This window comes from Rhinolophus sinicus, chromosome 16 (assembly GCF_057876585.1).
Source record: "Rhinolophus sinicus isolate RSI-liver-muscle chromosome 16, RSI-T2T, whole genome shotgun sequence".
Classification (NCBI taxonomy): Eukaryota; Metazoa; Chordata; class Mammalia; order Chiroptera; family Rhinolophidae; genus Rhinolophus; species Rhinolophus sinicus.
Window position 1 is genome coordinate 191,335,356 of NC_142516.1, and position 19,008 is coordinate 191,354,363.

The 19,008-nt window shown below is 43.8% G+C and overlaps 1 protein-coding gene across 2 annotated transcripts in view; it reads left to right on the forward strand.

Annotated features, from left to right (window-relative positions):
- Positions 1-19,008, forward strand: part of CSMD1 (CUB and Sushi multiple domains 1) — a 1,607,858-nt gene that overhangs the window by 1,476,788 nt on the left and 112,062 nt on the right. For both annotated transcript variants that reach the window (XM_074329288.2, XM_074329289.2), the window contains exons 43-48: positions 3,141-3,318; positions 5,011-5,156; positions 5,904-5,984; positions 6,947-7,060; positions 11,731-11,919; positions 16,595-16,741. In XM_074329288.2, coding sequence (XP_074185389.2) covers positions 3,141-3,318; positions 5,011-5,156; positions 5,904-5,984; positions 6,947-7,060; positions 11,731-11,919; positions 16,595-16,741 — 855 coding nt within the window. The remainder of the gene's footprint in view (positions 1-3,140; positions 3,319-5,010; positions 5,157-5,903; positions 5,985-6,946; positions 7,061-11,730; positions 11,920-16,594; positions 16,742-19,008) is intronic.

Genomic DNA, 19,008 nt, shown 5'->3' on the forward strand with positions numbered 1-19,008 from the left:
AAAAAAAAAAATCAGTGTTTTGAACAACTTCTGAACATCTTTATTAAAAATTGAGCAATTCAGACAATTAAGATTCAAGAATTCTAAATCTTAAGGCATCAATCTTCACGGTATATATCAAACTAGTTTGTATAAATATGCTGAAAAAATATTAGTAAGTTAATTTACATAAGAACCTATTATGTAACATTAATATATTCCGAACTTATTTGAAAAGAATCTGGACTAAAAGTATGATATTCTTAAAATATATAAATGAAAGAATATGCCTGAAAGTGACTTGAGAAATTCAAGACATTATTAATTTTGCCAGTAACTCATACAGAAGTCTCAGTTTTTTAAAAGTGGGTTATAATTGTTAAAATACGGTTAAGTAGACCGTGATTTATTAATTTACAAAATGTAATTTGATAATTAAATCTGCATCTGTACTTACAAGTATAGTTAAAAATTTTTAATATTTTATTGACCCAATTAATCCTTTCTCACTGAAATATTTATGTAGATAGTCTTTTAAGTTTTCTTTTAAATTTAAACACTGTCATCAGATACCTCACTTTAAAATGCATTAGTACATATGGCGGGGAGCTCTGTGCACAGAGGTAATTATTAGGACAACCTGTTATGTTGCCAGAAGTGTGTTAGCAGTTTCTTTTAGACTGACAGGTTTTGTAAGCAGAAAACAATCTGTTGCATAATTGACATGAGCAATCCAACCAGCCAAAATTATATTATTATGCACATATTTTTAAAATTAGGGTTTACCAAGTTGATTGATAAATACAGAGTAATTATTCCCAAGATTTCAGAATAAAAATGACACTATAGAAAATGCAACTCTCTTGTTTAACTTGTATTCATAAATATTATTTTTTAAATAGACATTATCTAACAGTAATTCCTAAGATACAGTGTACTTTATCTTTCTATCTGAAAACCACTTTAAGGAAATCAGAGTAACTGAAGGAAAACAATGGGTCAGAAACAGGTGTGGTGCTCCACCCACTCTGGCATTAAGCGTTCAGGACCTGATTATGGTAATAGTTAAGAGTTTACATTTCATAGGAATTCATGCCAAACGTGTGTTGGTTGTGTAGTACTGCAAATGTTTTCCCCACACTCCAAGTTTAGTCAGAAATCTTAATATAATCCTGGAGAAAACCGTCTATAAATGGTCTGTAACCCTTAGTGGATATGTAGGCTTTTTAAAATGTAATCGTTGTTTTAATATCACTTGATATGCTCTGTCTTTTTATCCATCTCTATTCAGAGAAAGCCACATCGGACTGGTTTAAGTGAGAAAAATATAACCCGATAAGGAGATGTCCCCTTGCCCCCTGAGTTTCCCATGCCTGGCCCCAGATAAAGAAATGGCGTGTCCCCATTTCTTTTGCCCTATTTTGGGGTTGTTTGTTTCATTTTGTTTTGTTTCCCCAATGGGAAGGTAGCTACCATATATAATGTGGTTGTACAACTATAAGATTTAACTTAAAAAGTCAAATGCCGCAGGGAAACTTAGAGTTACAAATCCGTACCAAACGATTAATCTCAAATCACATATAAGGTAGGTATGTCAGCCCACGGATGCGATGCATTTATTAGTAAAGTGTTTTCTGTTTATTGTCTCACTCATTTTCAGTCCATCCATTCTTTGTTGTCTATTATCATTCGGGATCTGAGCTAGGCAATGGCGGTGAATGCAAGGAAGTTACATATGGGTCGAAGGGCACACAGGGTCCCTGGCTGGCAGCCACTGACATTCGGACAGTGAAGAACAGCTGGCAGCTAATTACAGCCACATGATCCGTGAACGGAGCCCCAGGCAAGCAGGAGAGGCTTTACGGGGGCTGCCATTTGAGTGAGGTTTGAAGGAAGAGACCGATTCGCCCTGAGGAAAGCATGTGAGCTTTTCATGCCGTGATGAAGCTTGGAAGGGAGAACAAGTGTCACCTGTCCCGGGCCACCAAGTGGCTTGTGGTGCCTGCAGGGTGGCTTGGGGCCGATTGTCACAGGTTGTAAGTATGTGGCCCCTTTGCTAGCTTATAAATCGAGGTGTATCGACTCCAAAGCCCACTGATGGATAATTACACTATAGAACTTGCAGAGTGTTCGCCACAGCCTCTTCGAATGTATCCCAATTCCAGCCAGATTCAGTCAGTTTTACAGGGTTCATTTCTACCTCCTTTGAAATCAGCATGGACCTGTACAGTTGTATCCTGCAGTATGCTACTTCATCACTCTTTGTTTTGAATCATTGAACTTTTCTTTTGATTTTTTCCATGGATTTTGACCTATTCATTCCACTCAAATTCTTTTTGTGGCAAGTCATTAAAAGCCACACAAGATTCGTGCTGGTGACAGATACTCATAGCACATCTGTTGGCTTTTGGTTTGATTAAACAGTCCGCATGCCCATGATTTCGATGTATTATACCACTGTATGAATTAAAGAATACATCTCAGATTATTCTGCTGACCTCTGGCCTCTTTATTCTTCCATAAATAAAGCTTTTGCCATGGCAACAGTGAATATCAATTTCTGAAGTAAAACAAAAATGGACTGATTGGGTATTATGATTCTTCCCATAGTTGAAAGCTGGTGAGATATGGAAGTGGTTGAAAAAAATACCACTCACAGAATTTTATCTCCTTTCTCCAGGTATAGATCTGCGAAGAATTGATAATGTCTTTGTTTCAAGGCAAATAGACATAAATGCCACTCTCTTGAACAGTTTAAATAGGCTTTCGAGATCTCACGTAGAACAAAAGAAAAAAGTTAAGTCCTATATTTATGCATACTTTCCACACAATCGCTTGATGGGATAGTCCAATGGATTATCACCACAGTACAGGAGACAACGGACTAAGGGTTTTTTTCTTTTTAATTATATGGGAATGACTTTATCCTGAAGATATTTTGAATGTAATAAATGAAACGGATGGCTTAGGAGTGTAATTCTTCTATGGTTTTAAGACTTTAGGGGAATTATTTGACAAAGTAGTTCATGAGAAGTATCTCACGATTATTTCTTATGAGGGAAAATGTTGGTGAAGGGCCTTTCGGGACAGAAATATTTAACTGTGTCCTTTCTAAAGTTGACTGCACTTTTGGGCTGGAGTTTTCTTTACTTCCTTTTCAGCTCCTTGTGGATATAATATAACGTCTCCGAATGGCACCATTTATTCCCCTGGATTTCCAGACGAGTACCCGATTCTGAAGGACTGCGTGTGGCTGATCACCGTGCCTCCTGGTCACGGGGTCTACATCAACTTCACGTTGCTGCAGACCGAAGCCGTCAATGACTACATCGCCGTCTGGTACGAGACCCGCTCCTGCAAGAGCCAGTCTGTGGTTGTGATAAACCACGCTCCGAGGTCACTTATCTTTCAGATATGTTTAGAAATGAAGTCCTTACGTGGACCTTGAAAAGGAAATCGACCGACTAAATTTAGAAATGTAGAGAATAAACATCATGTAACAGATTGGAGCTTTGTTGCATGGTGGATAAATCCAGGATTACCCTGCATTTAGGAGACCCTCCCGAGATTATTTATTTTGCATATTTAAGTGGCTTTTTTGTTAAAGGAAAGCATGTAGGATCCTTTACCACCATGAGTCTGTTGTGTTTCTAGAACGATTGAAGAACTGTTCACACACAGCCTGCCTTCCATCCTTGTAAACACTGCAGACAGCCCTCCACGGGCCATGTGGGAGACACTGAACCAGGCACCGGGGTGGGACTCCGGCTCTGGCTCCCTTCCTGGTGACTTACATGGCCTCCCTAAGTTTCTGAGACTCCCCTTGACTAAATTTGTGTATCTATGGGGATGACTCTCCCCACCTTCACTTTTGGAGGTGAGATTTGTGGGGGAACGGGGAAATGACAATGACTCTGTGATCCTGGGACACTCAGAGAAGTGGAGTGGACCATCGGGGCACGAGGCGGGACGTGGCCTAGCTTGTAAGAGCCCGGCCGTGCTTTTGGACTAAACAGCCATGGAAAGTGAAGGAGTGATTGCACTTAGCAACGCAGTGTGCACGTGTGTGCATGTGTGAGCACATGTCAGTGAAGTTGTTGTGAAGCTGGTCTTGTTCTCATTCCTGGGAGGGCTGTGAGGCACGAGCACATCAGTTCCAGGCACTGGGCCTCATGTGTAACATGGCTGAGGTCTCGTGAGGCTCCCAGAGAAAGGTGGGCTGGCAGGGTCAGCAGGGCAGGCAGCGCAGGGCCTGGGAGTCAGGCAGAGGCTTGGAGCTTCGTTCTAGGAGCACGGAGGACTCGCCTCAGGTTTAAGGATTCTGAGATGAGGTCCTGGCTGCAGAATAGCCAGTCTCGCTTTGTGGGACACACAGCGTCTGAGGGAAAGAGAGAGGCTGGAGTTTGTGGCTGTAGAAATCACTCTTAAGGGAGATGGTAATGCCCCCACCGCGAGGGCAGAGGAGAAAGGGAGAACTTGAAGTATTAGGTTCACCAGGTGAAGCTGCTGTCTCAAATGCAAAACAGACAACAACAAAAACTGACAACACGATAACATCAGCAATTTCCCCCAGATTAGCCTACAGCTTTGGAAGGTGGAAGCCACGGTCTTTATAATTAGGAAAAGTGGGTGAGTCCGTATTGTCAGCTCGCCAGTGGAGGACACTGGACAGTGCAGTAACTTTGGGGATGTGAAACATCTTGCTATTTCTAAACACAGTATCCAGAAGAGGGTAATACTTCATTCAGTTTTTTTCAATATTTTAATTCAGTGGGAAGACCTCCATAAATCTCACCCATAATTAGAGACACCATTGAGTTTGGACTGTAAAATGCAGGCTTTTGAAAAGAAGCTGATGGATGGTACTGCAGTCACTGGAATAAATGTGACCGTGTGGCCAGCCTGTCGTCTGGGGTCCGGGCTCAGATCACCCTGCTTTTCCCAAGAGACAGCCCGACTGGGAAGAAAGCCGACCGTGGGTTGAAGCTGTCGCGAGGCCCTTTTGTTCACACTGTCTTTCCTCTTTCTCAGGGATGGTCCCGATCAGAATTCGCCTCAGCTCGGAGTTTTCAGTGGAAACACAGCCCTGGAGTCTGCGTACAGTTCCACCAATCAGGTCCTGCTCAAGTTTCACAGCGACTTTTCCAATGGCGGCTTCTTCGTCCTCAATTTCCACGGTCAGTGCCTTGTCACCCCTGGGGAGGGCAGACATTTCCCTGTGGTGTCCTCCTGCCGTTGACGTTGCCTGCTTCCAGGTGAACACCCGCGCGTCTCGAGAACCTGCCTGATCAGAGCCTCTTCCATTTCATGCCAGTGTTCCTGTGGCCCTTTTGCTTAATGACACCTTTACCAGTTCACATTTTATTAGGCCATGTTTCGCAGTAAACTGGGATTCACTCCAAGTGTATGGGAAATGAAACTCGAAAATGGAAGCCATTGAACTCCATTGGGGCTTGTCATAGATGTCCCCCTCCTCCCTCTCTCCTGCCGAGGCTCACTAGAAAATGCCAGGTGCTTACGGATGGCCGAGAGCCAGCCTCTGTGGGTTTAGAGAATGAACGTTAAATGATCGCGGGGAAAGTCTGAGGTCCCTCGTCTCTCATGAGAACTGTCACCCATGGAAGTCCTCAGAGAAGAGCCAGAGGCCTCGTGCCACCTGAGCGTGGGCATGGAACAGGCCCCGCGTGAACCATGTCTCTTCTAGAAACCCAAGCAGGGATGTTTTCCCTTCTTTACATATTACTCGGTGTGAAACAATCCTGTGAGCCCTGAAAGCCTGAGGATTTTATAAAACAATGATTTACGAATATAGACATGTTAGCGTACCTAAACATTATAATAATGTGAGAGGAATGCATTTTGAATAATTGTTTATTCAGCAAATGTAATTGCAGTTTGTTTGTTTTTTCCCATAAACCATTTAGCATTTCAGCACAAGAAATGTCCACCTCCCCCTGCAGTTCCACAGGCAGAAATGCTCACGGAGGACGATGATTTTGAAATAGGTAAGGTTTTCTTCATAGAGAGCCCTCAGCCTCATACGGCCTTTTCACACCCGCCCCACCTGCGGTAGTTCTCACATGAGGAAGTGCATCTCCACCAGACATGTGCTTTAAGTGTCACCGGGAGGTCACACATGGAGGTCAGTTGTCGACAGGCCACGTTTTCTTTCTTCGTTTCCATGATTTGGGGTTCTTGCCATTTGAAGTTGCTGTTGTCAGTTTGAGCACATTTCCCGCTGGAGCATTTACTAGTCGATGTTTTTCTTTGGACTCAAGTTTTCAGGGATTTGTGTTTTGTTAGGGACACATGTTCATACAACTGAAGAACTTAATCATTTGTTGCTTAAAGAATGATTAGCGTGACATTGGCTTGTCATTGACACTGATATATAATTGGTGAATATGTTTAATGATACTATTTAGAAATTATGCTTTGTCACTTTACATTAATGATCTATTTTATTAATTAATCAGTCATTGGAGTATTGTACTATAATTGTTGTGACCAGGATTTCTCAGCCTTAGTTACAAATGGCCGTCCTATTGTCACAGCATGTTTCAGACCACGGGACCCAGTTGCTGCTACACAGTTAAAGGCTGATGTAAAGGGGCGGGGGGGTTGTCCTAGTCAGGCCCAGCTCGTGGCTTGGCCCTCTTCGGCTGCATTACAGCCACTCAGTTTCACAACCTGAAACCCCAAGCATCCATTTCACTTTTTTTTTCCTTCTGTAATCCTCAAGGAAGAACGAGCATAGATGCATGACCGCCACATAACTTCTGTACCATTATTGGTTAAGTTTAAGATGGCCTATTTATAAGTGAAGAACTGAAAGGGTACTATTTTGTCAAACAGTCTAAAAATGAATGTGGACGTTGGTTTGGAAAGGGCGTGCACGTTGACTTCACCCGTTAGGTAGTCAGCTGTTTCAAACAGATTTCCAAGCATTTTGTGTGGCCTCTTTCAGGAGACTTTGTGAGATACCAGTGCCAGCCTGGGTACACGCTGTCTGGAGCCGACACGCTCACCTGCAAGCTCGGCGCCCAGCTGCGGTTCGAAGGGGCTGTGCCCGTGTGCGAAGGTACGTGCCCTGCCCTCCCTGCACGGACTCACGGCCGCGCTCTGGACTGACTGGTGCTCGGGGCTGTGACGCACTGTAGCTTAAATCACCTGCTAACAGATACATCTTAGACATTAAAACCACCTCTGCTGAGAAGGCTCGCTTCTGTGCCAACACTTCATCAGGACACTTTTCAGACGTATTTGGCAAGGTTGAAATAGTTAGAAAATAATACCGGAATTCCCACCACCTAGATTCCACCGTTACTGTTTACTGTGCGTCCTTTGTCACCTGTCTGCCCATTACCTTGCTGTCCATCTGTTCATCTAGCTGGTGTGACCTGAAGCAAAGCAGTCTTAGTTGATGAGAGAAGGCATCGATATGTACTGAGGCTACTGCTTCCAAAACAGAAAGTGCCTTTATCATATCGCCTCCCCAGAGATTAACCTGGTTTATATTTAAATGACGTCAATTCATGAGGATCCAGAACCAGAGTAAAGCCACACACGGGGACTGTCATTTTCTAGGTCGCTTTGCTCTCACCGTGTTTGCAGGGAGCACCCCTTCCCCCGCCCTCCTGAACTGGTAGCATCACCACACATGGTAACCTAGCTCTCCTGTCTCAATTCAGGACTAAATTTGTTTAAAGCCACCTGAGAGTTATCTTAGGTGTGGTTCCCTGAACACCTCATTATTTAACAAAGGAAACAGGGACTCAGATGCTTTTATCAAACACTTACGCAGTACATTGTAATCTTTCTTTCAGTACTTTTCTATTATTTGATTGATTTAATTGGCGTCCAGTTGGGGGCCAATCCCCCAATACGTTCTTGATGAAAACTTGCGTTAGCTGTGAGCCTGCTCCTTCGGACCCCACACCCACTTTCAGAAGGTCTACTCTGAAAATGGTCACCACTTATAGGGTGACTGACTGTTCCTTGAGGACAGTGGCAGTAAATTGATCCTTGAAAGCTAGTGGCGTATGCAGATAACTGTTACCTTGTTGGACACTTATCTCAATTTAGAAAACAACTGAATGAGCGTGTGTGGGGTTTCCCCACCGCACCGGGCAATCCTGCCGTTCTCTGTGACACCAGCTAGTGTTTTACGGTGGGACCCTGTTCTGACCCCACCCACCTGGACACGGCACCAGATCCCACAGGTTCAGGGCTCAGCCCCACAGGAGCCCCCATTGAGACGCCAGCCTCAGGTTGTCCTCTGTGCTTCTGACTGGCTGCGTAAAACACAGGTCCCCGTGCCCCTTCCTCAGGTTCACTCATTCCTTAGAAGAGCTCAGAGAACTCAGAAAGTGTTGTCTTACGTTTACCAGTTTATAATAAAGTACGTAATGCAGGTTGCAGATGACCCGCCAGAAGAGGCACGCAGGGCAAGGCCGAGGGGGCCCTAGCACGGGAGCTTCCATCCCGTGCCGGCGTGCAGCTGCCGTCACCAACCCAGAAGCTCATGGAATCTTGTTTTTCAAGAGTTTTGATAGAACCTCCATCTCCCCAGCTCCCTAATTCACCAGAGGGCCGCGAGTGGGGCTGAAAGCTCCTGCCCGCTGACCACTGGGCTCCTGGTGACCAGTGCCACCCTAAGGTCACCTAGGGCCCCACCCGAAGCCACCTCATTAGCATAAACTCAGATGTGATCCAAAGGGGCTCTGTATGAATGGCACGTGTTCTCCTAAGGACATGCCAAGGGATTTAGGAGCCACGTGCCAGCAACCTGGGACGAGGACCAAATCTGGTTACCGCAGTGGGTATCACAAAAGTGACGTCACTCATGTGAAGTAAAGAGAAGCCTTTGAAAATGTGAAGGGAGCTAATAACAAGGCTTTGGAAAAAATGGACGAGCACAGAGGCCAGGAAAGAGGAGGAAGCCCCTGCGACTTAGCCAGGCTGTGTTCGGGGAGGTGGTCGTAAGTGTCTGGAAACCTGACAAAGGCCCAGTTTTAAAAGATCTTCAGTGTCAGGTGGCTTTATCCTATAGACAGTGGGAATCCACCAGTAGTTTTCTGAATGTTCATTAAAAAACAGAAGCATACATGTCTCAGTGAACATTAAAGACAGTTGGCATCTTCAGGTAATGACCATTCCTTGGGCAGCACAGCTGGCAACATGCATGTCACAGGCCCGGTGACAGCCTCCCTGCTGGTTTCAGTTCTGTTTGCAGGACTCTCTCATGCTCACAGTGCTTCAGGAATAATCTCCATGTCCTAGAGCCTAGTGTTTCCCTCCAGGGCTCCTGAAGAGGCCTGCAGGATGCAGGACGGGGTAGGGTGTTCTTTACAAATCAGCTGAAGCGGTGACTCATGCAGAGGCTTCCCTGGGGGGAGGTGTGGGTGTCCCCCTGCGGGGACCCAGCGTTTGCCCCTGTGGGTGCTGCCAGGGATGCAGCAAGTTCCCGGAAGTTGCAGTCTGTAGGCTGGTGCAGCTCCCAGCAGCAGATTACAGCAGCAAAGGCGGGGCGGGGGCAGCAAGAGAAATGGGGGCTCCCTGGGAGACACAGCCAGGCGCATGTTTAAAACAAAGGTGACTTAGGGCAGGGAAACGTCAAGTGTGGCAAGGAAAATGGTGCGATGATTCCACTTATAGTTTCATTTTGTCTTCTCTGCGAAACAGAAACTCTTTTATAAATGGTAGGGCTGAGAACAGCTGTGCCTAAGATCCTGCCCCGCCCCCAGCCCTGGGCTGAGCGAGAGGCCCAGGTGGAGCTCAGCAGCTTGGTGTGGAAGCTCCCTAGTCCTCTGAGAGGGTAGCCGCAGTGATGAACTCCCAGGAGCGACAGGCAAAAGCCTCTCCTGTGTAACCCCCAGGGGGAGTGTGCTGAGGTGGCACATGGCCTGAGTACCCTGCTGTTGGGACACCTTGGCCCACATCGTGCTTTAGACTGAGGAAAGGCACGTGCATGTGTGGGAGTTAATTAGAACCCCAAGGGGCTGCAGAGCCCCTCTGCCCTCGGGCTCGTAGCAGTCAAGCCAGGTCTGGGAGATTCTGGAACTCCAGACCCGCACCGAGGCTTACGACTGATTTTCTCGTTCTTTAAAAAATAGCAACATGTCATGTTTGAAAGGATGTAATATTTTTACAGAGTGATTTTACCACCAGCACAGGAGAAAATACTTTTTAACTAAGTTGTTATAGTCTGTGTGTTTTGATTTGAATTATTTTTCATTATCACTTTCCATTAATTAACATTGTAAATAGTCTTAAAATCCACCTAAAATACATATTTATTAAAAATGTTCTATGAAATTTTTCATCTTTGGTGAATTTATGCCTAAAATTTTCTAAATTTTAAGATACATCTCAATTAAAATACTAAAGTAAATGATACGAAATAAGAAAAAGTTATTTTTAACAGACCATTATTTGAATCAAAACATACTCCATAAGCTCTGCTCATCTGTTTGGGGAATGTCTTTATTTTGAAATGTGTATTTGTTTTTTTAAGAAAAAGACATTTTCGTTGACAAAAGATATTTTTCATTAAGGAAAGATGATCATTTAACTTTTTAAACATGTTGTAAATAGTTTGGCCATCGCTGTTTATTTTTGAAACATTACCAATAATAGAAATAATTTTATCCTGATAGTTCTATAAATAAACCATTTCTGGAAGATAATTTAATGTAGCAATGAAAGAAATTACTGACTCTGGTGATTTTTCTGCCAGTTCACACCTGTGCAGATTCGTTTTATTTTGATTAACCTGGAAGCAATTGGATAACAAAACAACAAGTAAACAAACAAGAAAAAGCAGGAGGGGCTAAGAGTGTCAGTGTGTCTGCACTATCTTAATGACCCATCAGGATAAACTCCTCTGCTGAAGCCACTCCTTAGTCTTTACAAAGAGAGACAGAGGGGCGCAATGTGGCTCTGAGCCCAGGCATCTCTGACTTACCAGAGTCTCAAGCAATCCCAACAAATTTAAAATTTGTGTTATAAATATAATGAAAAGTAAACTCCAAGGCAGAAATAAGTACAAACTTCCTGTTAATTGCATAAGATTTCATAATATTTTTGCAATGCTACATTGAAGAGGCGAGGTCTTACTTTTTAGTTGAGCTGGGAGAACCTGGGGCCCTGGGTGGAATCCCCCGGGCACCTGCCCTAAATTAAGGGGCGGGCAGTTCAGCCGCAGGTGGTGTGGGAGCAGTTAAAGTAAGGCCACGCATCCCACGCATCGGTCAGCCCGCTTCACACACAAAGGGCCGGGCGGCAGGAGCCGGTCTTATGCTTCACCGTCTCGTCCAGGTAAAGACCAGTTCCGGGGGCATTATTTATGGTCCATGTGACAACCACCTCACATTCGGCTGCCCTGGGACTGGGTTGAAGACTTAATCTCTTTGACCCTAAAGTTAAATAGGATCCATCTGTCTGCGTTCCTGCCCGTCTGTCTATCCATCCATCATTGATCTATCATCTATCCATGTCACCTAACTAATCGCCCTGTATATCAACATATGTGTTATGTAATATATGTACAATTGTCTTTTAAATTATACGGTGATATTGAGATATCACTGTTATCCAGTGTCGGTCTCCTGCTGTGTTCGTCTCCTGTGTTAAATTCAGCCATAGCTCAGCAGTTTCTGTCCATCGGCTTGTATATACAGAGGTAGAAACTATCCTTTGGAAGCTCAGTTCATGTCGTTAAGGAAAACTCACTGGTCCTTTTCTCGTTAGCACAATGCCCCGCGAACGAAGTCCGGACAGAATCTTCTGGAGTGATCCTCAGTCCAGGCTATCCGGGCAACTATTTGAACTCCCAGACGTGCTCCTGGAGCATCAGAGTGGAACCGGACTATAACATCACCCTCTTTGTGGACTCATTTCAAAGCGAGAAGCAGTTTGATGCCCTGGAAGTGTTTGATGGTGAGTGTCCTTCATCTCTGCTTACACACCAGTGAGCGATGAGGAAGGGGTACAAACACCCTCACAATGTTTTTGTAACACAGGAGCGTGAATATATTTTTGAGTTATATTATATCCCCCAAACAGAAAATGAGTTACCCTTGACCTTAAACTGGTACAATCTCAGAAATCAAGTGGTCTGGAAAACATTAACATGCTTTTGTTAATGTTACACCTTCTAAACAATTAGAATACTTCTGATACACTCTGCAAACGTACTGACTATTCATTAGGCATTCTTTAATTCTTTAATGTTGAGATTTATAGTGTTAGATGCTATCACACAGCTCTTCTTTCCTCTCTAAGTATTCTATTGATTCAGAAGGTACTTTGGGAAATTTAAGATTTAGAAAATAAAGGCCTAAAGGTGATTTAACCAAGCTAAATGATTCTTTTAGTAGAAATACATACATTTAATGGCTCACAGAGATTCCTAAATGATAAATGCTATGAGTCTTTAATGAACAATTAAAAAAACAGTCTTATACATTTGTATCAATTCTAATAAACTTTTTTTAATATAACAGTGCTATGCTTAAACGTAGAGTGTGGTTGAATTGTCAATTTGAAATGGAACCGATGTTAATATTGTACTTTATCATAGCCCAGGACATTAGACCAAGATACAATGGTGGCTGCGTGTAATCACAGGGTTTTCACGTGCTTGGGCAGATTTGTCACTGAGCTCAGATAAGTAACAATTAATTCAGTGAAAACAAATACCTTCTGTAATCAGTTCTGCGTGTGCTGGTGCGCCTTTTACTGACTGGTGAGTCCTTCACAGCCAAATTGCTCATGTGGACAGACACCACACAAATCAACTTATGTATTTGCAGAGATGAACTGCTAAATCGGAAGAAAATTATAGTTATGTACATAGAGGACAGAAGCACAGTGTTTTCATTTTCAGAGCTTTTTTTTTTTTTTTTCCAAGCGTACAGTAGTTCCCCCTTATTTGCCTTTTCAGTTACTTGCAGACAACTGCAGTCCAAACATATTAAATGGAAAAGTCCAGACATAAACAATTTGTAAGTCTTAAATTGCAGGCTGTTCTGAGTAGTGTGATGAAATCACACACAGTCCCACTGAGTCTGCCCAGGACGTGACCCATCCCTTTGTCCAGTGTCTCCACACTGAGGCGTTCCCACCCGGAGTCACTTAGTAGCCCTCTCAGTCATCAGATCGAGTGTCACGGTGTCACAATGCTGTGTTCAAGTCACCAGACTGCTCTGAGTAAGGCCCCAAACACAAGAGTAGCAATGCTGGTGATGTAGATATGCCCAAGAGAAGCCAGAAAGTGCTTCCCTTAAGTGAAGTGGTGTGTGTGTGTGTGTGTGGGGCGGGGGGTAACACACAGTATATACAGGTTCAGTACCTCCACCATTTCAGGCATCCACTGGGGGTCTTAGAATATGTCCCCACTGGATAAGGGGGGGTGGCTGTTTGTTAAAACAGACACATACTATTAAAGACTTTCCTTTAATCATCAGCATGGAGAGAAGTAATTAGCCAGGTGCAAAAATGGGCTTCTTATGTCAATGAGGAATAAGGGAAACTCTATTCTGAGGCCAGTTGGGTGTCATAAAAAAATAAAAGAGGCAAGCAGCCCACCTCAAGTTGTGTGTGTGTGTGTGTGTTCCTATTGCAATGTCGTATGCCCTACATGCTTACAACCTGATCTTCCCAAATGTGGACAGACCCCCCATTGACAGCCACCAGCAAAGCAGGTAGCAGAGCCAACGTCACAGCAGTTGCTGTCAAAATTGTCAGAGGTCTGTGACTAGGTTGGCCCTAGTCTCAAAGATTTTTCTATAAAATGAAAGGTCAGAGTTTTATGTGAATACCTTTGTCAAGCATTGGCATTTTTGTTGCAGTAAATGTCACGTTCATCGCATCTCACTTTTTTTTTGCATTTTTTGTAATACAATGGCTCTTTTATAGCTCATGAGTTGAGCAAAGAACATGTTGAAAACATTGATTTTAAACTTTATTAGCCCAGGAGTATATTTCTTTCTACAGCTCCAATAGTAGTTATTTCAAATTAACAACAGAAATAATAATAATAAGTTTTAATCATTACAGAACTCAACCAAGAAAAGTGTCATTATGAAGATCGGGGTGTTTACTTGTAAAATCCATAATAGTTTCCATCTTAGAACAAGCAGCAGTACTCCGCTTGTGTCCCTGTCACTTGTCGTCACGTGCCTAGGTTGATGTGTATTTTTAAATACAGTCCTTTAGAAAGTTTGTTACATGACAGGCAAAGAAAACAGATGGAAAACAATGAAGAATTAGGTGTTGGATTAACAGTACCTGAAACTTTACTATTGAGTTCTGTCATGAAAACTGACATTTTTAAATTTCATAAATTCAGGTTAATTAATTTCCCAGTGGCATTTTGTTTTGAAATGTGCGTTATCTCTTCCGACAGCAATAACAAGAAGATGAGCACACAAAACACATTCCTGTCTCCTTCGATTATAAAACACAGGGCCAGGTGCAAAAATGGGCTTCTTATGTCAATGAGGAATAAGGGAAACTCCTTATTCCTAGAATTTTCTAGAATGCTGACCCCAGGACAGTTTCACAGCGAGGAGCCCGTCTCCTGACTGTCCTCCACTCCCACTGCACGGAGCTGCCTGAGTCATCGTTAATGAACCAGTAAGGGCTGCCATGACCAGATCACAGCTGGCAGCTTAAACAGGAAACACAAACAATGGCCTCTCACCTCTCTGAAGTTAGAAGTGTGCGATCTCAGTGTCTCTGGGTTGCTCTCCCGGGCGTGGAGACGACTGTGTCCTCACACGTCGTCGCTCTGTGTGTCTGTGTCCTGACGTCCTCTACTCACGAGGACCCAGTCAGACTGGCGTAGGACCCTGTGACCTCATCTAACCGTGATTATCTTCTTAAAGACCCCGTCTTCTAATGTCTTCATATTCTGAGGTCCTAAGAGTTAGGACCGCAACATATAAAGTGTCCAGTGGGGGTGAGCAGACAGTCAGCCCATGACAGCTTTATTTGGAAAAATCCCCACAACTGCCCTGATTGGGAGTTACACAATGAATGGAGTTGTATTTTCTCAACCTCTTTGCAGGAGCAAAAATTGTACGCACAATCCTCAAAGATAGGTGTCCCTTAACCTGACAGAGTTTGTACTCCGTCCAGCAGTGAGGCCACTTTCTGCTCCCGTGTTGTGTTTCCCGGGAGTGGAATGTGTCATGGAGAAAAGCCATGAAGGCGTTGGACCCTGAGAAGGTGCTGAGGTCGCGGTCAATGTCGTGGACCCGCCCCGGCAGTGGGACTGCGGCCCCATATCCCCGAGAGGACGTCTCTCAATGCCTGACATGACCTTATGGTGATGAGGGTGGGATGTTAGCTGGATCTGTGCCCCACGTGCTTGTATTCACTGTGCATTAGACACTAACTTTGCTTTTTACATTTCTAAAGTTTCAAATGTACACAGAGGTGAAAAAGTAGAAAATATAGATAGGGACTCATTACTTGACGTAATGAATTCTAAGATTTTATTAAATTTGCTTTACTTAGTGTCTCTCTCTCTCTCTCTCTCTCTCTCTCTCTCTCTCTCTCTCTCTCTCTCTCTCTCTCTCTCAGCAAGGAGTACAAATAAACTTAGGGGCTCCTCCCAGATCCAATTTCCCTTGTACCCCTCCAGGAGGAAATTAGTATTGTGAGGTGGAAGCTGGGTGCGGTATGCTTTCTGCTGTTCTGTGATTCTCTCTCTCTCTCTCTCTCTCTCTCTCTCTCTCTCTCTCTCTCCCTCCCTCCCTCCCTCCCTCTCTCTCTCCCTCCCTCCCTCCCTCTCTCCTTCCCACTCTCCCTCCACACCTATGATCAGTCTGTCTTCTGTCATCATCCTTTATGTACAAACACACAAACACACACTCAAACACATCACTTATATGTTGATATAGTGCAGACTTTTAATTTTTTCACAGCGGCTATCATATTTGTCTGCAACTGCACTTCAGTTGTCACTATGCTATTTTAAGGATGACCTATGCTGAGACACATTTATCCCTTTCATGATTTTTAAATGCTGCATAGAATTCCTTTTAATGGCACTTTCAATTTTTTTTTTTTAGCTTGAAACTACTAGTTAGGATCTAAATTTTGCCATAAAAAACAGGACTGGAATACACCTTTTGCTATATAAATAACACCTTGGCATGTGTCCTGGAGTTTATACAAATGTAATTAAACATTCAGTGTTCTTGGATATTACCAAACTGCTCCCCAAAGTGAGGTGCTAACGCATTGGTCCCCCAGGATTGCCTCAGGGGCTCCCCTTTTTTCATAGCCATGCAATGCAGACATACTAAAGATAGGAAAAATGGCTCCCATTGTTTTCTTCAATTACCGCTGTTTTATAGGTAAGATTCATTTGAGGTAAGTGTTCTGTTAATAGCATGTACACCGGAAATTACTTGGGTTGGTTATTCATTTATATTCATCAGGGCACACATTTGGTGCTGTGTTCCTTAGGGTTCTTTTGTCCGCCATGGAAATAAATCTGTCCATATTGTACCTTTGGACTCCAGTGAAATAAGAGCTGGAAGTAGTTTGCGTGTGGTGGGTGCTCTCACAGCTGAACTTCCCTGTTTCCCCTGTGACTCAGGTCCCTCTGGTCAGAGCCCCGTGCTGGCGGTGTTAAGTGGGAACCACACGCAGCAATCCAACTTCACAAGCAGGGGCCCTCAGTTGTACCTGCGCTGGTCCACCGATCACGCGACCAGCAAGAAAGGTTTCAGGATCCGTTATGCAGGTGAGTGAGCGAGTTCTGGTTTTAGGAACAAAGGTGCTTTGAACATAAGTGGTCTGCATTGAATCCCAAAATTAGGTAGCGATCCGTAATGTAAGCCTCATTTTCGAAGACGAATTATCTACCTGCATAGAAATAATATGATGGGAAGACTCCGAGTGACATCTCTAACCCACCTTAGGTAAAATAACTGTTTGTAGAGTGATATTTTAAAAATGTATTGCTCACATCAGCAGCCACTGCATTGTATCTCATGGCAGCAAAGGCATTTCCCAAAAGATAAAGTTATGCAAATTAACGTTATACACACTAAATGTTTAAATGCTAGGGAACAAGCAGGAAGAGATGACCAGAATGCTGCTAATTTCAGAAGTGCCGATCGCTCGCCAGTGGTGCTGTGTCTGTGTTGGTCTGTATGTGTCTCACCGTTAGATGTGCAGACGCTGTTTCTGACGTGTGACGTAGTAGATCCTTTGTACACTTGTCATCCTCATGCACCTGCTGTTTATTACTGCCCTGCAAGAGCCGCAGATGGGCAGCGTCAATTTCTGAGATATTTTCATTACGAAGCAAAAAGTCGAAACTTTCCCAGCATCCCACTCGCAACATCCAGTGGTAACAACTGAGATAAATGTTCCCAAGGACGCTCGCTGCCCACTGTGAACATTTAAGGGAAACACGTCTCACCAGCTGCCTACCCCTGTGCTCCTGTTTCGCTTCACCAGTGACAAAGGACCTTCTGAGGGAGAGACAGGAAAAAGTCCTTTTGAAAATAGATTTCAGCTCTCTCCCAGGGGTACCCTCAGGAAATAGTGAAAAGCAGCAAGGTTTTGAAAAGGCTCCTGCTGTGAGGACAATGGGCATGGAATTCACCTCTTCCTTCCTAAGGTTTAATCAAGTGTACCCAGACCTTTGTTTGTCCCTGTTCCCTCAAGGTAGCCCTACAAAAAGCTTCTCAACAGACAGTTTGCGGCTGAGTGTGCTTTTATTAAAATGAATGAGGAAGAGCATAGGGCAGGATTGGCTTTGAGTTCATCAAGTTCCTTTTCCAAGAAATAATCAGACTTTAGAATTGCGTGAATTTCTTTCCAATGTGCGAAGATGGACAGCGCAGGGGAAATCGTGGTGAATGTAATTTGTCCTGTCTTATCTGTGGCAAATTACTTAGTCGCCGGGAGGTATGATTACACCTCAAATTCTGTCTCTCAAAGGCTATTTTTGTTCATCATAGAACAAGAAGGTGTTAAACCGTGTAGGCAGAGGAACATGGAGAGTTTCAGAAACGTCTGCAGCTTGTTATGTTTGTCAGTGGACATACCTATCTATCTATAAATACGTAGATATGTCTTATAACAAATTTTCACGTTAAATTCAGTGATTCAGTGACTTTTGCTGGGAGCTCATCACTAGTGATTTCAGAGCAATGAGTAAATGAAGATATTCCTGAAATAAATGGTACGAGCAAAGGCGCTTTACCCCATAACATGAATACGTGCTGCACCCCAAAGCTTAGCTTTACTCTGTGAATTATGGGCTATTCCGACTTCAGAGCAATGTCATTGGTCACCACAGTTGACAAACGAGAATGGAAAGGGCAAAGCGAGTGCCCATCCAGTGCGGTCTGTGCTAAGTGAATGCTGGGTTAGAACGCCGCTTTGGTAGGAAATGAACTAGCTGAAGCTGCAGCGTTGGCAGAGTTGTAAATGCAGCCTGGTCTGCACGCGGCCAGAAGTGCCTGGACCGCTAACCCTGCCCATGTCTGCCACCGTACGTGCCTGCTTGTGGGCTGCTGTCCTGCGTCCTGCCTTTCCAAGGCACCCCAACAGCCTGCAGGGCTTCGGCACTGGTCTTCATTCTTTTTCTTTTATAAAAGGTATTTTTTTAATTAAATTTATCAGGGTGATATTAGTAAAGTTACCTAGGTTTCAGGTGTATAGTTCTATAATACAATATATCATCTATATGAACACATTGTGTGTTCACCACCCAGAGTCAGGTCTCTTTCCATCACCCTGCATGGCCAGGAATCCAGCAGGCAGACAGACCCCCACGTTCTAATCTCCCCATTTCTTGTCAGTGCCATTTCCCATTCTGAGCTCTTCTATAGCTTGCTCTAGGTGAGTCAGGAAATAATAGGTATCTTCAGACCTTGGTGAGAGACGAAATATGGTAGATAGGAAAGAAAATAGATAGTTATTGGACTCCATGGAGTTAGACAATGTTTCTTAACAGATGAATGTGACAGAAATCTCAGGTGACACCAAAGCACT